General features: G+C 45.5%; 2 protein-coding genes across 2 annotated transcripts; both read left to right on the forward strand.

Moving 5' to 3' along the window:
* The first annotated feature begins 8,373 nt into the window (after positions 1 to 8,373).
* Defb135 (defensin beta 135) lies at positions 8,374 to 10,203 on the forward strand. The gene is made up of 2 exons (XM_038309593.1): positions 8,374 to 8,431; positions 10,034 to 10,203. Exons 1-2 carry the CDS (start codon positions 8,374 to 8,376, stop codon positions 10,201 to 10,203), a joined length of 228 nt encoding a protein of 75 aa, XP_038165521.1.
* A 7,918-nt stretch (positions 10,204 to 18,121) lies between these two features.
* On the forward strand, positions 18,122 to 18,992 carry LOC119799811 (dehydrodolichyl diphosphate synthase complex subunit Nus1-like). The gene is given in 3 exon segments (XM_038309685.1): positions 18,122 to 18,389; positions 18,392 to 18,955; positions 18,958 to 18,992. Coding segments are annotated over 3 exon segments (867 nt in total).
* The last annotated feature ends 1,417 nt before the right edge of the window (positions 18,993 to 20,409 follow it).

Raw genomic sequence — 20,409 nt, forward strand, 5'->3', positions numbered from 1 at the left:
GGAATCGTGCTGCATCCAAGATTGCAGGCAAAAGATTTGCACACAATTAAGCCCGTCAAAAGTCTAGCATGGACGTGAGAAGGGATCACACAGCTCTACCCTACCCAGGGAACTACTAGGGATTACTGCTGGAGGTGCAGTCATTTTCTCTGGGGAGGTGACCCCTGGTAGGTTGCCCATGCTACATTGGATAGCCCTCCACCCATGCACATGCTGGCAGCACTAAATGCACTCAGGAGGTTAAAAGAAGACAGTGCCTGAAGTTAGGAGAAGGATGAGTAGCATGGTTCTGGTGGGAGCTGGAGGAGATGAAGTAAGGGATGCATTTGGACAAATGGTAAACATGTATGAAGTTCTCAAAGAGTAAATAAAAGTATATTTTAAAAAGACTTGGTTCAGAGCACAGTTTCAGGATCCTTGAGAACCTACGATCACAGAGGGGTGACTTCAGACCGAAAACCCAAGCCCAAGCTGAAGAATCTAACTGGCCACACAGAACGTTGCTCAGGTACAAGGCAAACCAACTAATCAACCAACCAACCAACCAACCAACCAACCAACCAATCACCAATCACATTCTGTATCAGGGCAAGTTCAGTAAAGGTTATAAGATCTGGTTGTCCAAGTGTCCAGGAAGCATAGCTGCCTTAAGGGATTGTGTAGCCAGATGAAACCAATATTGCCTTTGATAAGAAAAAAAAAGTCCCTGGTGTTTGCTTTCAAGACTTCATGCGCTCATACCCTGGGACAGCTGCCCAGAAGTCCCCAGGGCTCAGGGCTGCTTTTCTTGGCTCCTGCCAAGTGTCCGCAGTGCCTTATTCTTCCCATGGACATCTTAACATCTCCCTTAGCTCAGAGCTCTTAGCTCAAGCGTATCAAGCAAGGCTGTGCTTATTCCTTGGATTTGGGGAATGACAAGGGGCTGCAAGGAGGGGCAGCTCCACCGTGCCGGATGGAAATCTGGTTTGAGTTGTCAGCCTTAGTTACTTACATGTCTGAAGGGACCCCTGGCCCATTCTTCTTAGACCCAGCCTCTGCAATAAATGAGACACAGAGCTGATGTAGAAAAACTTCAGAGGATGTGGTTCATTATAGATGTGTCTCCTGCAAGTGAGAGACAGAGCTCAGATGCTCCTACTTACATCAGTCCCATTTAGGGTCTTTTCATGATTGGGTCCCTACTAAATCCCAATGATTGCCCTAAGTGAATTATTATATACAGCAGGAAGCTAGAGAAGCTTAATGAATACAGAAAAAAAGAGGAATCTGAACACAAAAAGTTTATGAATTTTGGAGAAAACCACTACATTTTGTTAATTATTCCTGAATATTTTGTAGTTCATTTTTCCTCTTCCTTTGTAGCCTGTTTTTTTTTCAAATTAATTAATTAATTAATTTGTTGGTGGTGGTAATCATATGCCTTGATTGTTTCCTGTTTATGTTTTCTGTTTGTCCCAGATGCTTAATGTTTTTGGTTATGACAAGACTTACTTAAAGCATTATATATATATATATATATATATATATATATATATATATATATACATATATAAAATTTTATTTTAAATGAATGGCACCTCCCCTCCCCAGTGCTAGGAGGAGGAGATGGGAGGGGCCTGGCCAGTCGTCTAGCTAATTTATGAGCTCTCGGTTCAGTGCCTCAAACAAACAAACAAACAAGGGGTGGAGAGTGATAGAGGAAGATTCTAGATGTGGCCCTCTGGCCTCCAGGAGAGCTGCACAAGCATCCCCCTGCCTCCCCCTCCAACCCACGAGCATGCTCCTGCCTCCCCCTCCAACCCACGAGCATGCCCCTGCCTCCCCCTCTAATCCACGAGCATCCCCCTGCCTCCCCCTCCAACCCACGAGCATGCCCCTGCCTCCCCCTCCAACCCACGAGCATGCCCCTGCCTCCCCCTCCAACCCACGAGCATGCCCCTGCCTCCCCCTCCAACCCACGAGCATGCCCCTGCCTCCCCCTCTAATCCACGAGCATCCCCCTGCCTCCCCCTCCAACCCACGAGCATGCCCCTGCCTCCCCCTCCAACCCACGAGCATGCCCCTGCTTCCTCCTCCAACCCACGAGCATGCCCCTGCCTCTTCCTCCAACCTAAAGAGCAGCCTGGCTGCCTGTTATCACAGACAGAAACTCTTTATTTTTGCTTATCTTAAGCGTTCGATGAAGTTCTGTATTTGGATACACAGTGGCCATGTCCAGTGTAAGAAATTGGGGCAATTCTTTAACACACAGTTAGTCCCAAGAGGCTGAGTCTCGGTGGAGTGCTTTAATATTGGTAGCTGGGTGTATCAGGACATAAAATTGTTCTTCTCTGACAAAAGGAACCATTTAACCATTTACTGGGCAAGTTTTCCTTGTTGTGCCGGACAGTGTGTTTCTTAATGATTCTTCTCTGACCGCAGGTGCCTCTGTTTCCGGCTCTGCGGCTAATGCCTGCTGTCTGGGTTTTTTTCATTGGATCCTTTTCACTCCGGGACTTCTGTTGTTTCAAAGCAATTATAATCTCTACTAAATTTCTAGTTTGGGTCATTCTATTCCTTTATTTTGCTGATTTCCTCAAATTGTTTTTACTGTGTTTCCTTCAGGCTCAATGAGCTTCCAACGAACAATTAATTAGGGATTATCACAGAGAAGCTGATACATCTCCATTTCCTTGAGGCCAGCTATCGGAAGGCGCGCACGTGTGTGTGTGTGTGTGTGTGTGTGTGTGTGTGTGTGTGTGTGTGTGTGGTGTTTTCTCTCCTTGGTTTATCATGTTTGTTGTATGCATTATGCTAAGCATCTGAACATGTGAAGTGGAACTTATTCTTGTCTTTGGCCAACAGTTCTGCCGGTGAGAGGGCTCCTACAAGGCCACACCTCCTAATAGTGCTACTTCCTTTGGGGGCCATTTTCTTTCAAGCCACCATCATCTCTGCACATCTGCTATGGGAGACAAAACATAGGGCAAAGCCATAGCAATTTACTTGTTTGTTTGTTTTTCCACTGTTCTGGTTACTCCAGGCTAGCTGGCCTCTGGGTGTCTAGGGAATTCACCTATCTCTACCTATCATCTTGCCAGGAATGCTGGGATGAGAGATACATGCCACTACACTGGGCTTGTGCATGAGCTCTGAGGCTGTAAACTCGGGTCATCAGGCTTGCACAATGAGCCATCCATTTCCCCGGTCTCTGATATAGAAATGAGCTCATGTAATAGTCACCACAACCACACGAGGGCGCTATAACCTCGCTTTACCATTGCTTTTACACCATTGGCTTATTCAAAATAATGAGCTTCCAGGAAATGTGATGAGTCACAGGGAGGTGACAGAACGAGTTCGAATTCAGGTACACAGGTGCCGTTTTCTTATTTCTTCAGTTTCTTAGTGTTTTAACCCCCATGGCAGAAGGGACTGATAGGGTGACTTTAGTATCTTGCCATGAACGGCCACCCGTTTTTCAGCTACGAAGGATAGACACGGCTTCTTTTGGATCAGAAGAACAGTGTAGCGGATGAAGACCATGTTGGTACACCTCCCTTGTATTTCTCCCCCGTGCCTCTCATCCACAGAATCCTTCTCTGACTTAATCACACCAACTGTGCCATCCTCAGGGGAGCCGCTCCAGGAAACGTCCCCGCACCCCGCTCCGCCTAAGTGAACCGCTGGCGAGCTTTCAGCTGCCTTCACTCAGCATGCCTTATGCAACTGCTCAATTTAGGCTCAGGAAGACTCGGCAGTCCTGGTTAGGTGGAAAAAAAAAAAACGGGGGGGTGGGGGGATTTGAACTCTCAGATCCCAGCTTTACGATTCTTCCTCGTCTAGTAACCACTCAGAAGCTGAGAACGCTCCGTGTGGAAACAGGAAAGTCAAACATTACTAATCTTTGGTCTTTCTTCAGATGACCCTCAACTTGAGATGGACTTACATGGTAACAAAAATCGTCATAAGTGGAAAATACTGTAAGTTAAAGAGGCATTTAATATACATAACCTGTCAAATCACCTATCGAGAGAGTATTGGGTCAAATATAGGTAGTTTGCTCTTGTGATTGTGTGGCTGCTGGGAACTGTTACCCGGCATCCTGAGAGTATTGTACCATACAGCCCCTTGAAGAAGATAAAAATTTTTAAAAAGGAAAAACCTGCAGCAAATCTTCATACCACTTTCACACTGTAGTAAAAATTTAAAAAATTATAAATCAAACTATTTTAAGTCAGGGGTTATCGCTAATAAAGAAACTAAAGAAGATCCTGCAAGCCATCTAGCTAGAGCAAAAGAACTTTGCTGCATTTTAGTGGCAATCTTAAACAAAATAAAAATCAGTTTTCTATGAATTCTCCAAGAGCAGGAGGTGTAAGAAAGCCCTGGTGACGTCTCAGTGGTGGAGCACACCTTTAATCCCAGCACTTGGGAGGCAGAGGTAGACGGACTTCTGGGTTCGAGGCCAGCCTAGTCTACAGACTGAGTTCCAGGATGGCCAGGGCTACACAGAAAAACCCTGTCTTGGAAAATAAAAAGCTTGAATAAACCAAATTCCAGATGGAAAGCCTGGAATTAGAGGGGAAAGAAGATGAAGGTTAGACATCTGTGGATTTGGGGACCAGTTGCTTAGTCTCCATGTCTGCCTCCTAGGCTCCCAGACTCTGTCTTCAAGGTTGGTGGAGAAACTGGAAGGCGATTGATAGACAGAGGGAAAAAGACATCACTTGCCCTTCTCATGGCAACTGAAATTTAAGTTGCTGTAATTAGCGAGGCAAAGAGATGCAAAACGAATAAAAATCCCCAAACAGAAATGGCTGAAAACAATAAACAGCAAAACAGTACTGGAAGTCTATTGAACACATTTCCGCTGGCCCAGCCTCACCTCGGTCACCTTCGCTGCACCAGAAGTCAGAAGTGAACAAAATCAAATCCAAAGTAACATCTTTGTATCCACTCTTCTTCTATACACAGTATATCCGTTTAGAAATACTTTATTATCGTTGTGTGTGGGCCTCTGGGTGGGAGCACACACACACACACACACACACACACACACACACACGGGCGGGCGCGCGCCATGGCCAGCGTAGGGAGGTCAGAGGACAGCTGATGGGGGTCAGTCTTTTCTTTCCACCATAGGATTCAAGGTTCAAGTGCAGGTCCTCAGCATCATGGTAAGTATTTTTACCCATGGAACCATCTTGCCAGCCCTATAGACAGTACTTAGAATGCAATAAATAATGTGATTTGTCAGGTAGCAGAAAATGAAAAAAATACAACAATAACAAGAAAAAAACATGGCTGATACACAACATAATGGAATTTTATTTAGTCCTTATTAGCATATATTAATTACGGGACCAATGGTTCCATTATAACCTTTCCATATAAGCACATTTATGCTAGTCTCTACCCCCAAAGGAAACTAGACTCATTTGAGAAGTAGAAACCTCAGCTGAGAAAATGCTCCCATCGGATTGGCCTGGGAGGGGTGCATTTTATCGATTGATAATTGATGTGGAAGGACCTAGCCAACTGTGGGAGCTATTACCCCTGGGCAGATGGTGTAGAAGAAAGCAAACCACGCAAACCATGGAGAGCAAGCCTGCGAGCCGCTTTCCTGTCTGGTCTGTGTTTGAGTTCCTGCCTTCAGCAGCCTGCCTTGGCTCCCTTGGGTGAGGGACTGTAATTGAGACGTATCAGCCCAACCGATGCTTTGCTCCTCAAGTTGCTTTTGGTCGTAGTGTTCTATCATGACGTCAGGAAGCAAATCAGGACAGCATGCATTAGTTGTCCGTGCTAGTGGATCTCACTGTGGAACCACTGAAGGGCTTTACTCAGGCAAATTCACGATCAGGTTTCTATAAAGGCTATTTCAGTTATTGAGTGGAGGATGGATGGTAATTATCTAAACATGGTACATGAGACCAGGTAGAAGGTCACTTAGTTTAGTGACAGATGGTGATGACTTCAGGGGATTGAGGAGCGGTAGTGGAGATGAAGAACAGTCTATGGGTGTGAACTATATGTTGGAGGTAAACCTGGTAAGGTGTGATCATGAGTGTGAGCAGGGAGAGAGAAAGGAGGTACCCGTTTCACAGAAGGTACTGCTGCGGAAGGATCAGGGGGCCATTAGGACATCAAAAGAAGCTACTTGCCTGCCCCATGGCTTGGGCTGCCCCAGAAGGTGGGTTACTCCTGAATAGCAGCTGTGCACAGAAACACTGCCCCCAGAGAACCCAGAACCACTAACTCGGAGATGGAAGGGCAAAGAATGTGTCCAGGGGAGTCGGGATTCCGTAGGGCACAGAGGAAGGGTTGAAATGGAGGCCAAGGTGATTGGCTGGGGGAGAGGAGATCAGAAACCTTATGGACCATGGGAAAGAAAACCTGGCTGTGCTTCTGGTTGGAACATGCTCATTAGGAGTGTCTCTCACAGCATTGTGATCACGTGACCCTTTAGGCTCCTCTGAGCTCACATCTTCTGTTCATTATTTGCTGATTTTCTGCTTTGTAGGTTTCTTATGATTCTTTCACAGATATGAACCCATGCCATGTTATAAGATTCATGGAATTTGAAAATAAGAGCCCACTGAAGTGTTGAGGTGGTCCGTCTACCTACCTATCTATCTATCTATCTATCTATCTATCTATCTATCTATCATCTATCTATCTACTATCTATCATCTATCTATCCATCCATCATCTATCTATGTATCATCTATCTATCTATCTATCTATCTATCTATCTATCTATCTATCTATTTACCTTTTTACCTACCTGTCTATCTACTTGTCATCTATCTATCCATTTTAGTTAGGGTATCTATTGCTGTGAAGAGACACGATGACCATGGAAACTCTTATAAAGGAAAAAACACTTAATTGTGTTGACTTACATTTTCAGAGGTTTAGTCCATTATCATTATGGTATAACATGGTGGCTTGCAGGCAGACATGGTGCTGGAGAGGTAGTCGAGTGTTCTACATCTTGACTTGCAGGCAATAGGAAGGGATCTAACACTGGGCCGTATCTTGAGCATATATGAGACCTCAAAGCCCGCCTCCACAGTGGCACGCTTCCTCCTACAAGACCACACCTAGTCTAACAAGGCCACGCCTCCTAATAGTGCTATTTCCTTTGGGGGCTATTTTCTTTCAAGCCACCATCATCTCTGCACATCTGCTATGGGAGACAAAACATAGGGCAAAGCCATAGCAATTTACTTGTTTGTTTGTTTGCTTGTTTATTTACTTATTTATGTTGGGGTCGAACCTACAATGTTGTGCATCCGAGACAAGGGCTCTAACCCTGAGCTATAGCGCCAGCCCTAGGTCAGTGATGGAAGAGTGGATTTCTAGTGCGGGCTCTTTGCTCTCTAGTTGAAGGTGTATCACCTCTGTTTTAAAGGTCTTGTTTGTTATATAGCCTTACTGGTCCCTTAGATGTACAATTCACAAGGTTTTTTTTTTATGACAATTGCTTCATTTGCTCTCAAAAGTCTCTGGGACAGGAAGATAGACCACTGATGTTCAACCTGCTCTACAGGCGAGAATACCATTGTTTAGCCAGATGAAGCGCCTTATTAAAAACTTGTAGAGTAGAGATCCGTGCTCAGCTTTATGCCTTAAGGGATCTTTGGTCTTCACACAAGACCGTACAGCTTTTGTTAAACACCTCGGAAGCTGCCAAGCCCTGTTGACCCTCAGTCATCAAAGAAGACATTTTTATCATACTTCCTGTGCATACCTCACACTGCGCATGCCTAAGCACGTAGGAGGTCAGTAGGAGGCCATGGCTCAGTGTTCTCTGGGATTGTGCTGGTGGTACTATGCAGGTTATCCTGCACCCTTTGGGGGAGTTCTTGTTTTCTAAAGAGCTTGCAGCCAGGCTAGAATCAGGTCAGGCCAGGCAGTTTGTACAATGTGCTGCTGCCACTGATGATTTACGTGAACTCGGTGAAGCCGTCTAGTCCAGAAGACTCGGTTTTCCAAAGGGGAGAACTCCCACCTGAACTTTGACTGTGTAAGGGTGAAAACAACCATCCCCAACACATGAGACTTAGATCTTTGAGAACACACTAGGCATTTGTTAAATGGGTGTACTCTGAAGACATAAAGAACCCCAGTAGGGCTTTGAACGAGACTATTGAATCGACACAGCGTAAACTGGGCTGGTAACTCAGAAGTGGCAGCCAGTAAGCATTTGTTAGTGACGAGCTGCTGTATTCAAAGTCAGATCTTGCACTTATTGGGCTGCTCAGTGGAGCAAGCAGATGTCCTTGTTCCAAAAGGTTCACTAGCCGCACGGGTCCTCATGTCTCAGAAGCCACACACACAGGGACTCTGCCTTGCATCTCAACTGACTCTTCGCTCACCGGTTTGGCCATGAGGCGCCTACAGCTGGTCCTTGTGGTCTTTGCCTTGCTCTGCTGTGTTCCACCAGGTAAAATAAATCCCTTTGCTTGCGGAACTGTGGTGCGAGGCTCTACAAGACCGAGACAAAGGCAGGGCCGAGAGAACAGAAGTAAAAACAGGAGTATGGCCAGAGATGTGTGCTGTGGTCGCTGCAGGGAACGAAGAGATGACACCAAGAGCACTAACAAGAGGTGGCTCTCTTCGGAGAAGAACTGGCTCTGAATTTGGGTCTTGAGCATCTAGGAAGCTTGTCAGTGAGGCTGGAGGGACGTGGGCAGAAATGGGGCGGAGTGGAGTGAAAAACCTCTTAGAGCAAAGACAGGACTTGGGGTGGAAGGGAAGCTGTCCCCCAAGGACTCTTGGGGCTTGCCTCTCATGGTTGGCTGTTCACACACTTGCTTGTTTGTTTAGAACCCAAGGCAAATGTTACAGTGAGAAGAATCTAAAAACTGAGCTAGTCGTCAGCCTGCATTAAATTCCTTTGTAGCATAGTTGGATCCTGTGGGGGCGTCAGAATGAGTAGCCAAACTGCGCTCTGGACAGGGGGGAGTCACGTGAGAATATGGAGGAAACCCCCACTTAGTAATTGACGTGGGGGCTTGTGGGTGTTCAGAAAGCTCCTTCTTCCTACCCCAAACCTTCGCATTCAGAAGTTGCCACGTAAGGATCAAGTGTAAAACATGGGAAAGACAGACACCTGGGAACACACTGAGACGGTTGCTGCTCTTGGGTGTGGCAGGATCTCTGGATATGCACCGTGTCTCCTCTTGGGTCCTCTGTCTCCAGCGGGGTTGCTCTGCTAGTGAGCATACCGCAGGCAACTTTGCTTACCAGTAGCATTTGACCATACACTGTTCATTATCTGCACACATTGATTCTTTCTGCAGATCAAAGTCTAATCCATGGTTCTATGCTGGCAGCTAGAAGAGAGGCCAAGGCTTGCCATAGAAGAGAGGGATGGCCCGGGCTACACCCATTCCCATGAACTGCTCCCCCCACCACCTCCCGTCCATTACTCCTTGGCTTCCAAGGGCACCTAGGTATTAACATTGCTAGACTTAGGTAGGGGTCTTAGGTACTTCAAGCCATTTCTTTCCCATTATCCCATAGGATACCTCTGAGTACTCTGTAATTAAGCTAGGACAGGTAACAGGGCACTTAACAAAAAGTCATCCTGAAAGTAATTGGACACATCGGGATGGAACTGATGGCTTCTGAATTCTAGGCCATTGGTCTTCCTTCCTTCAGAATGAAGTTTTGACAACCCAAAGTTACCTGGGAGATGTTCGTGTCTCCTGGTATGGAGTCTCTGCAGACCCCTGGAACTTCTTTGCTGAATGATCTTTCCATGTAGAAAATAGTGGCAAGCTGAACCCACTGTTTTGTCCTATACATATAAATGACCAGTAGTAGTTCATGTAATTCTGAATCATGGGAGCTAAGGGCTTATAACAGGGCCCCTGAAAGGTGAGGCCAAAGCAACTAGAAGAGGTATGTAGTCATAGATACGATGGATATATCTGATTATGTAGAGTTTCTTATTAAAACGTATGATGAGTTGGAAGTCTAATTTATCCATGACACTGGAGACAATAACTATCACATTAACCTTTTTTTTTTCTGTTTGCAGTTAGAAGCGGACTGAATATTTACATACGACGAATTTTTGATACATGCTGGCTAGCAAAAGGCGTTTGCAGGGAAAAATGTCAAAAAGAGGAAATTTACAACATTTTTTGTGGTACTCATTACCTGTGCTGTATCAGCAGAAAGGACATGCCCACGCTGTTCGTGAAGTAATTGTGAGTATCCAGGCTCTCCTGCTGGTGCCTCTGGGAATTCTGAGAAGCTCAGTCGCACTGTTAAAATGCTGGCTGGGGTCTGCCAGCGTTTCTATAGGCAGTGTTCCTTGGTTGCCTTTCTTTGGGAAATACTTTGAATTAAATTCTTTGTTGCCAGTGTTTTTCTCATGACATTTCCTCGTGGGTTTCTAAAGAAGTCCCAGTACCCGTTTTTTAACCTTGTATCAATGGAATTGTCTAGTAGTTACTTCTTTGAAACATGCTCTTGGGGTGCTACAGACAGAGCCCCGGGGGTCTCACCCGTGCTAAGCAAGGGTTCTACAGCTGAGCTAGATCAGCCCCAGTTGGCTCCTCCTGGTCTGACTTCTGCTCTGAAATGCTTTGGGGAAATGTATTCCATTGCTTCATGTGACTGTAGTCACCATTCTCAATGGTGTGTAGGATTTTGTAGGAGAATTTACCCGCGGCTATTCCTGGGTGGCTACAAGATTGCATCTACAGTTTTCAGTTTGGGACTTTTTACAAATAGTGTTGTGACAGACATTTCTTTCTTCCTTTTTATAGGTCACGTTCGGTTTTAGTAGATCCACGTATAATTGGGGACCCAGAAACCTCGCCTCTGCCTCTCAAATTGATTGTACTGATTTCTGTTCTCACCTATGCTGTTACTTCTTATTCTGGATCCCAGCTAGTGTTTTCTATCCCCGGCCTCCCTCTAGGGTATGTATACTAATGATACATAGTAACTGCATTCATCTTTGATTAATAAACTTTTACTCTCTGGTCAGATGCCCTTGTTTGTGACTGGGGTACAGCTGGAAGTTGGAGCACTGTGTATCCCTATTCGCAATGGGCTTACTCCAGCGTTAATGTAGAAAATAGGAAAATAAAAGTCACCTGGAAAGCAGCTAAATTGAAGTACTGAGTATGTAGCAGTAGATTTTTCTATTGGTTAGTGACATCATTTAAAGCTTTCTGTTGGGCAGGGATGCAGCGCGGTTTGCAGAGCGCTTTCCCAGCAAGCCTGAAGCCTTGACCTCTTTCCCCAGCCCTGCTTCCCGGGCTGAATTACGCGCATGCCTCACAGTACTGGGCTTTTGACTTTTTTATTCACTGTGAAAAGTGGAGCATCAAGTCATCTTACTATTATTATATTATTATTATTATTATTATTATTATTATTATTATTATTGTGTTCCCATCAACTTCTCCTTTCAGATCTGTCCATTTTTGCTTTGTTTACTTAGATTCTTAGATGTGATGATCACGTATACTTTTCAAATTTAAAAAAAAAATTAGGAAGAACTCGAAATACTTTTTCTTTCTGTATAAGCTTTCTGACTCTCCCTGACTCTTCTCGGAACAGTATCTGCTTGGCTGTCCTGCAGATATATCTCATAATTTATCTTTACGTTTGTATATTCTCTTTCCCTTTCTATTTTTAGATGGGTTGGTTGTAAGGGATATGTCTCCAAGCTGGTGGGTCTTTCCTTCTGCTTGACCTTGTCTGATGTTAAACCTCCTCACTAAAGTTTTCAATTCAGTTATTATATTATTCAGCTATGAAATCTCTTTTTTGGTGCGGAGTGATTTTTTTTTCACGCCCTCATTGAAATTTTGGCTTGGGAGTGGGGAAATGTCTACTAATGAAACGCCTTGCCAGCGATCACATCTAGGCCAGTTAGAAACCTGATCTTCAGGCATTGTCTGGGAGTGAGCAGACAAACCGCTTACAGGTTGAATGTGGAAGTTGGTTATCCTGTTCATTCTTCCTGTGTTAATGGGGAGAGGGAGCCACGGGAAGCACCCACTCATGTCTGTTTAAAATTGCACTTGCTCCTCGTGATCTTATTCTCTGTGGTTCGAAGAGGAACAGTGGACTTTTGATTTTCTTCACTCGCTTGTTAGGGTCAGTGGCCACACAAACCAAATGAGACTGGTGGGAACCATTCCTTTGTATTGAAAAATACCAACTTATAGAGTTGTCATAGTCCATCCGTTTAACAGATGAAAATCATGTAACTTGTGAGTTTTGGGCAAATCTAAAGAAGTTTCTGGGCATCTCTCTACATCTGTATTTTTCTATCTCAAGCTGGTGAGAATGTAAGTTTTTTTTTTTTTTTTTTTTTTTTTTTTTTTTTTTTTTTTTTTTTTTTTGGTTTTTCGAGACAGGGTTTCTCTGTGGCTTTGGAGCCTGTCCTGGAACTAGCTCTTGTAGACCAGGCTGGTCTCGAACTCACAGAGATCCGCCTGCCTCTGCCTCCCGAGTGCTGGGATTAAAGGCGTGCGCCACCACCGCCCAGCCGAATGTAAGTTTTTGTGCCCATAAATGACTAGGAGTAAGATTATTAGTTTATATAAAAACTATATATTTAGTCTTTTGAGGAACAGAGTATTTCCCAAACTGCACCATTTTGCGTTTCCGCCAACAGAAGAGAATTAATTGGTTATCATTCTTACCAGTACTTGCTATTTTCGGATTAAAGTAATTACCCTTACTTGTGTATGCAGTGTTAATTCATTGTGACCATTGTGGTTCCTTAATGATTAAGCTTTCTGAAAATCTCTTTATGTGTTTGTTTGGCAAACAAGTCCTGTGATTCTAGAGTCGCAGAGTAAGTCAGGCACCTTCCGTCCACAAGCTGGGAATTTAAGAAACTCCGCACTAATTCAGTCTGAGTCCAGAGGTCTAAGACCAACGAGTCAGTGGTGCAAACCCGAGACCAAATCGTGGTGAAGACACAATGGGCTATTCCTGTCCGTGGGCACGGGGCAGGGGGGGAGGGTCAGCCAGGAGTTATCTCATGTATCATCATGGTTGTGTTCTCGATGGCCATGTGGGCTACTGGGGTTGGCTCCCCAATCCTGACAGGCTGGTTCTAGTCCTGCTGCCTCTCAGTTGGCTTCACCTGACTGTTGGAAGGGCCCTGGGCTGTGCAAACAACCCCCCTCTTCCAGTATACCTTTTTGGCAGAGGGAAATTGGCCTAGTATATTCTCCGTGGGAAATAGCTGCTCAGCTCCAGGACAAGCTCAAACTTAGTTTTTTATCTTGCACTTTTCTGCGTTTACCCCTTCTCTCATCTCCCTGGTAAACTGCTGCCCAGGCTTTAGAGCCTTTCAGAGGCTTTTGGTTGTCTGCCAAATCCCCCCCCCCCCCCCCCCCCCGGGAACTCCGATTCAATACAAATCTTGTCACATTCGCTTCTGAAACTCAGACAGGCTCCGTCATCTGCTTCCCTGTCTCCCATCTCATCTTGAATTCTTTAGTGCCTAAAACCCCAATTACGTGCTGGTCCCCATCACTCCAGTGTCCCAGTCATTCCCCATCATGGACCGCAACAAAATAACTAAAGTCCTGTACGGCTCCCAAAGTTCCCATAAGTTAGTTTGTGTCTCTTGCTTTACCAGGCTAGCGAAATTGGAAACCAAACACTGTCTCTCTTGTGTCCAGTTTTCTCAGCAATGCCCGTCCTTCCTGGGACCCACGGCCAGCACTAAAGCAAGTGTCCCTAATGGCTCGTATGGACCAGCCCCTCACATTAGGTCACATCACACAGCTTGGATCTCAAGAAAGGGGAAGCAGCCATGTTACTCCATTTCTCTACTTCTACAGTCTTCAGACCCTCCCATCTGTCCCCATGACCCATGACCTCATGCGCCATGCTGTAAAGGACTCTCTCATTTCTGTTTAAAAGGCTTCTTCAATTCAAACAGCTCTGATGCAGGTTGATAATTTCCAGTTATAACTCGTAGTTTCCTATACAGGGCCATTACCAAGGCCCCTGTGTATATACCGAATCACAGATTTCACATCTCCATGTTTGTGTGGTGGCCTCCACTTATCAAGGAGGCTTGACACTCCATATAGAGAAGGGGCACACTCTCTGCTTCGTTGAGTGGATAAAACCAAAGGAGGGACAAGGAGAAAGACAGACTTCTTTCTCTGCACCACTGTCTGAGCAGGACTGGGTCATGTGTCTTCAAGCCTCCTGGGATGCTTTACGTGCAGATGGCTCCACTTTGATGGCACGTCACTCTCAACAGAGGTCACACCACTGCCAACTCAGCAACCAGTGGGAAAGGTGGCCACGGTGGGACCGCCCTCATGATGGCTTCGCCCTCTGTCAGATCAGCCTTAGTTACATGAAGCCCTGCCACCCATCTCAGGGGCCATGTAACTGCTTGGCCTTACCCCGTCTTGGCCTTTTGTCTGTCTGTGCTCAGGCTGTAACTGTGTCGTGGGACATTTTCTAGGGATAGGTGAATAGGTGTCTGTTTTCTCCAGGGCACCAAAGACAACCAAGAGATGATTCCACCCGTGTGTATTGACAGGTCAATGAGTTTATTGGAGTTGCTTACGAGGGGTGGAGTGGGGAGAGATGATGATGATAGACCCTCAGGCAGGGGCATCACTGAGAAGCCTGTTCCAGGATGGGTGATGACTCATGAAAGTTGCGTCCCTTGAGCTCCCTGCACAGCCTGTAGGGAGCTCCACTGAAGCGTCTCCTGGAATGGCTGCTGTGGATGGAACCTCGGAGGCAGGCTTTGTGAGTCTCATAATTGTCTAAGCTTTTAGAGCCTTGTAAGCCTTGTGACCTCTCTGTTTATGTTACATTCTAGTGCTACTCTCAGTGGATGTTAGAGATTCACCTGCCTCTGCCTCCTGAGTGCTGGGACTAAAGACATGTGCCACCTCCACTGGATGTGAACTCATTTCTTAGTTCTCCTAATTGTTTTCAATAGACGCCTTGAGATCGTCTATGTAGCTGATCATACACCTTAGACAAGAGGTTTTCTTGTTTTCAATTGGTGGCCTTTGACCTTTTCTCCTCATCACTCTGACTAGTACCCCCACCCCAGGAAGACACTGAGATTTGAGTACAGGTACTTTCTTCTTTATTTTTTTTCTTTTTAGTGTTTGTGTGTGCATGAGTTTTTTGCCTATGCACAATGTGTGTGCAGTGCCCCAGGAGGTCAGAAGAGGGCGTCAGATACCCTGGAATTTAAGTTACAGGTGGCTGTGAGCCACCATGTGGGTGCTGGGACTTGAACTCAGGTCCTCTGGGAGAGTAGCCAGTGCTCTTAAACTCTGAGCCATCTCTGGAGAGATGCCTTTTAACCTTCTTTTTAATTCTTATGGCAATACAGTATTTCACCATTAAACATAATGTCAGCTGTAGTTTTTGTTCGTGGTGGTTGTTGTTTGTTTTAAAATCAAATTGAGGAAGTTGCCTCCCTCACCTAGTACTAAGATTTCTTAGCCTTAGTTATTTGTATACTTATTTCTGCTAAAATAAAATTTTTTTACACGTGGCACACGCACTATTCACTGGCAGACATGGAGCTTCAGCCGGATGCCATCACTCACCCATCTGTAATTTTCATTGAAAAGAACCAGAAGGGATACCAGAAAGGATACCAGAAGGGATAGCCCTCGGAGTGATCTGGGGAGACGGCATCTGAAGTGTAAGCTCCTTGAGTTGTAAGGTATTTGGTGATAAACACGTTATTTCCATAAAGAATTAGATAATAGGAAAGACACTTCCCCCATCACTTGTATTACTTTCATATTAATTATTTGTGTGGGTTTGTGTGTGTGTGCATGAGCACCTTGGTACACGTGTGGCGGTTATAGGACAACTTGTGAGAGTTGTTTCTTCCCCCCCCCCCCTTTTTAAAAAAAAGATTTATTATTTTTATGGGAGGGGAGCACAGGCTCTCCTGGGGCTGCAGTTACAGGAAGTTGTAAATCAACTGATCGAGCTCAGGTCATTTGAAAAGACTAGCAAGAGCTTTTGTTAACCACTGAGCTTCCTCTCCAGCCCCCAGCTCTCTCCATTTATTTATTTATTTATTTATTTATTTATCTATTCATCTATTCATCTATTCATTTATTTATTTATTTATTTATTATGTATACGGTATTCTGCCTTCATGAGTATCTGTACCCCAGAAGAAGGCACCAGATATCATTATAGATGGTTGTGAGCCACCATGTGGTTGTTGGGAATTGAACTCAGGACCTCTGGAAGAAGAGTCCGTGCTCTTAACCGTTGAGCCATCTCTCCAGCCCCTCTCCTTTCAATATGACAAATGGAACTCTTGTTGTCAGAATCGGCACAAGCACCTTTATCCACTGAGCCACCTTCATGGCCCTGTTTATGTAACTTGTGTCTTTCATAGCGTGTAGTGACGGTAACCAAAGTCTAAAATGTTGCTTACACATATTTTATGGCTCAGATCTGAAATGCCCCGCAAAGGCTCGACTGTGGAAGCATAGTCTTCAACACAGCAGCTTTAGAGGAGTAAGCAGACGGTGAGGGCTGTGACTTCCTTAGTCCAGCCTGTGCTTCTGAGGTGATGGGCTTTGGGGAAGTGAGGGACACTTTGGAGAAGGGCACCAGTTGAAGGGAGCTAGTCCTGACTGAGCATGCGCCAAGGACTATGTACTGCCCCAGGCTTCCTCCTCGTAAACCCACCTCCTTATTCCTAGGTTGGCAACTTTGCTCTGTCACATGCTTCCTGCCCTAGCATTCTGCCCGGTGCTGTTCCAGGAGCAAGGAACCACAGGTCTGTGGACTGAAATCTTTGAAGGACGAGCCAAAGCGAACGTTTCCCCTTTTAAGTGGCATTCCTTGGGACTTTTTGCCACAGCAATGAAAACTAATGTGTTAACACGGGCACCTTCTATGTTTAACGACATCCGAGACCCAGGGACTGAGTGTTCTCTAGATTAGAAAGACATTCAAAACTGGAGAGGACAACTTACCCAATGAGTTTGCACCCGAATCCTCCCTCATTAGAACTCTAAATGAGGACTCCGGACTAAAAATGAGGGTGTATTAAGGGTTTTGTTTGTTTGTTTGTTTTTGTTTTGAGTCCGCCGTAGAGCAGATAAGCTTCCACGGAAGGACACTGACCCAATGCAAAATCATGTCATTTTCGTGGCTCAAGCGTTTACCAGCCCCAATTACTTTAACTACTAAGATCTTGGAAGCCTAGGGCTAAACTGGGTAAAGGTTAGATCATTGTCTTGGTTAAATAATAAGCACGTTGAACAAAACTGACGGAAAAACATCCCTAGGGACACAGCACATCCGTGCTCACCCACCAGAGTCTCCCTAGTAGGCAATGTAGACGTTCAAATGACATTTAAAGACAGGAAGCTAGCTATAAAGTGTCTGGGACCATCTGCCTTTGGCCTAGAAACCTTACACAACGGGATTTGGGGTCGGGGAGTGAGAGGAGCATGTCAACACCAGGGAGAGGAAACTGCCAAAGGTCAGATTGAAATCTGTTCTGATGGAGGAGCAGCGGTGCCCCCAGGAGGTTGAACGCAGCGTCATAACCCCATGATTTAGGTATATAAAAACTACACAAATTAAACTCTCCATCTTTAAAATCATCCAACAAATATATACACTGGTAAACAAATTAGATATATAGTCGTTAAAAAGAAACCCAAATGACTAATAAAATTCTGAAAAGTGTTCAGTCTTTTTATCCGTCAGGAAAATGGAAAATCAAAAGTGCATTCCAGGGGATGGAGAGACGGGTCATTCACTGCCTGCACTTAAAACTGCAGAAGACCCTGGTTTGATTCTCAGCTTCTTCAAGTGGCTTCCAACTGTAATTCTGGTTCTATAGGGCCTGGCTCCCTCTTCTGGTTTCCACTGGCTCCTGCACATAAGAGGTGTACATAAACTTAATACAAGCACAACACGCATTCACCATTCACATTTTTTTAAAAATAAATTCTTTTTAAAAATTATTAGAATGTCTCCAGATCTCATCTCACTTGTGTCTGGGTGGCTATCATGAAGCAATCGCACAGCAACAGGGGTGGGGCCGCGGGAGCCGCTCACAGCTGTGCATGGTGGCCTTGGGAGGAGATGGCGTCCTGCTCTCCCGACTATGGCCAGGCTTCAGGCGCTGGTGCAGCGGGTGCTGTGTGAACTGGTGTGGCGGGCACTACACGCACTGCTCTGTCCGCCTTACGCTCATCTCGGCCTTGTGCGTGCACCCGGGCATTTGGAGCTGGCGGCTCCCCAAGCCTCTGGCGAACCGTGGGACCCCTCGTCGCAGTCCCTGCCCGCACCCGCACCTGCACCCTCACTCGCACCGCCTCCCACCAGGGACCCTGCGCTGGCAGCCATGCGCCCTGGGTTGCTCTGGCGCGCCGAGGCCGGACCCTGTACAAGCTGCCAGTGCACTTGACTCTGCTGATCACCGAGCTGGAGCACGGCTTCTCGGACGTGGCGAGCATCGTGGTGTGGTGCGTGGCCGCGGGGATCTCCTACGTTAGCGTCTACGACCACCAAGGTATTTTCAAGAGAAATAATTCCAGACTGATGGAGGAAGTTTTAAAACGACGACAGGAACTTTCGGGCTTAGATTGTTCCAGATACTCAGCAGAGTTGGGAGAGAGTAATGACAAAGACGGTCTAGTTTTAAATTGCCGGTCGGCAGTGCAGGTGCTGTCCCCAGAAGACGGAAAAGCAGATGTAGTGAGAGCCGCTCAGGACTTCTGCCAGTCGGTGGCGCAGCAGCAACGGAGAGCCACAGATCTGAACGTGGACGTGTTTGACGGCTTGCTTCGTGCCCAGGGCTTCCTGGATCCGGATTTAGTACTGAAGTTTGGTTCTGTGGACAGCACACTAGGCTTTCTCCCCTGGCAAATCAGACCGACTGAGATCATCTCCTTGCCATCTCTCCTCAACCTCAGTTACGAGGACTTCTTCTCCGCCCTTTGTACGCAGCGAGCGAACCGCGTCTGGGAAAGTAGTGGTCCCTGTTTGCACGATTCGATTCAGGCTTTTGAAACAAAGGACCCCAGTGACTCTGATGTTTACAAAGTAGCTATAAGACCCTGTACACCCCTAGTTCATAGTCCTCATAATTTATCAGCAGACACAGAGTGTTTTACTTGAGAGTGCACGTGTGTGTTTGGAAAGAAACAGGGAGGCAGCTGGGAATGGAGCAGTAGATGGGAGCCATCGAATTTAAACGCCTCAGCTGTACAACTTTCCCGGTTTTGTGAAGTACAGGGGGTGATTTGAGCTGGCCGTTTGGAGTGGGGTGAGGGTAATTTTTGTTCAGCTTATCCTAGGGACCAAACTTTTACTTTTAAGAATAATATATTGACTTATTAAATAGAAGTATTCTCATTTTGAGGGCGATTCAGAGGAGCCGGATCCTGTTCTCACACCTCTCCTCGGATTTCCTGCCGCTTCCATTGCTTTGTTCTAGGAAGCGATGACTCTCGAGTACTGCTTTTGGTGCCTGTGTTCTGGATTGTGAAGATCATTGGGGAAAATAAAATCGTTCAGTATCGAAGTGCAGAAGATAAAAAATTTAAATGTTGAATCAGGCAATCAAAAACTAGATTAATAATCGTCTCAGAGGTGGAAAATTCCCTAAAAAGGCAGTCTTGATGCCTTAGCTGGTTTGCGTAGCATGCGACAAAGGACCCGAAAACATTTCCATTAGCTTTTGAGTAAAATGAACATTTGAGAGAAGCTACCACGGCAGCTCTTTCCTCCGAAGTAGCCCGTTCCCCTTCTGAGTAACACCTGGGGCTCCCTCTGCCTCTCAGTAAATCTCAGGAACAGTCCTGCATAGATGTTTAAGTAAGATGGAGCCTTTGTCATCTAAGTCCAGGAAGACAATTTAGCTTGATCATTTGTGTTCTCTAGTGTCGCAGAGAACAGGCTCTGTTACTTTAAGAATAAGTCCGATCTTGACAGGGACTTAATGTTTCTCCCATACTGCTCAAGTTCTGATGGCAGCCACTCTTTCTATGTGATGGACAGTTTTCCAAAAGCTCTTCCCAGCAAGAATCACGCACACCTAGTGTGGAGCCCTTTAAATACCAGGCCCCAGAAATCGGAAAAACAGCCAAGAAAAAAAAAACTGCGTTTGAAAAGCATGATCTAGAATAGCTTCTCAGATTCAGCGGGGAAGAATATGTTTTAGCTTGGGATTCCAAACCCCAATTAGGATGTAAAAAATATACTTAAAATAAAAATTATTAAAATGAATTTTGGTCCAGTAATATTACTTTGCACTTAGGTGCGGTTTTTTTTACAAATTCTTTTTTAAAAGGTCTTAATTATTGCCAAAATTTTGTGTGAAGCTACAGCATATGTAAACATTATTAGAGAATCTCCCATTTCTGGTGTCCCTTGCAGTGATCCATATTC

Source organism: Arvicola amphibius, chromosome 13 (genome assembly GCF_903992535.2).
Source record: "Arvicola amphibius chromosome 13, mArvAmp1.2, whole genome shotgun sequence".
NCBI classification, from domain to species: domain Eukaryota; kingdom Metazoa; phylum Chordata; class Mammalia; order Rodentia; family Cricetidae; genus Arvicola; species Arvicola amphibius.

Coding starts and splice junctions, on each gene's coding strand:
- Defb135 (XM_038309593.1), top strand. CDS start 8,374: ATGAGGCGCCTACAGCTGGTCCTTGTGGTCTTTGCCTTGCTCTGCTGT. Junction 8,432..10,033: donor GCTCTGCTGTGTTCCACCAG/GTAAAATAAATC, acceptor TTCTGTTTGCAG/TTAGAAGCGGACTGAATATT.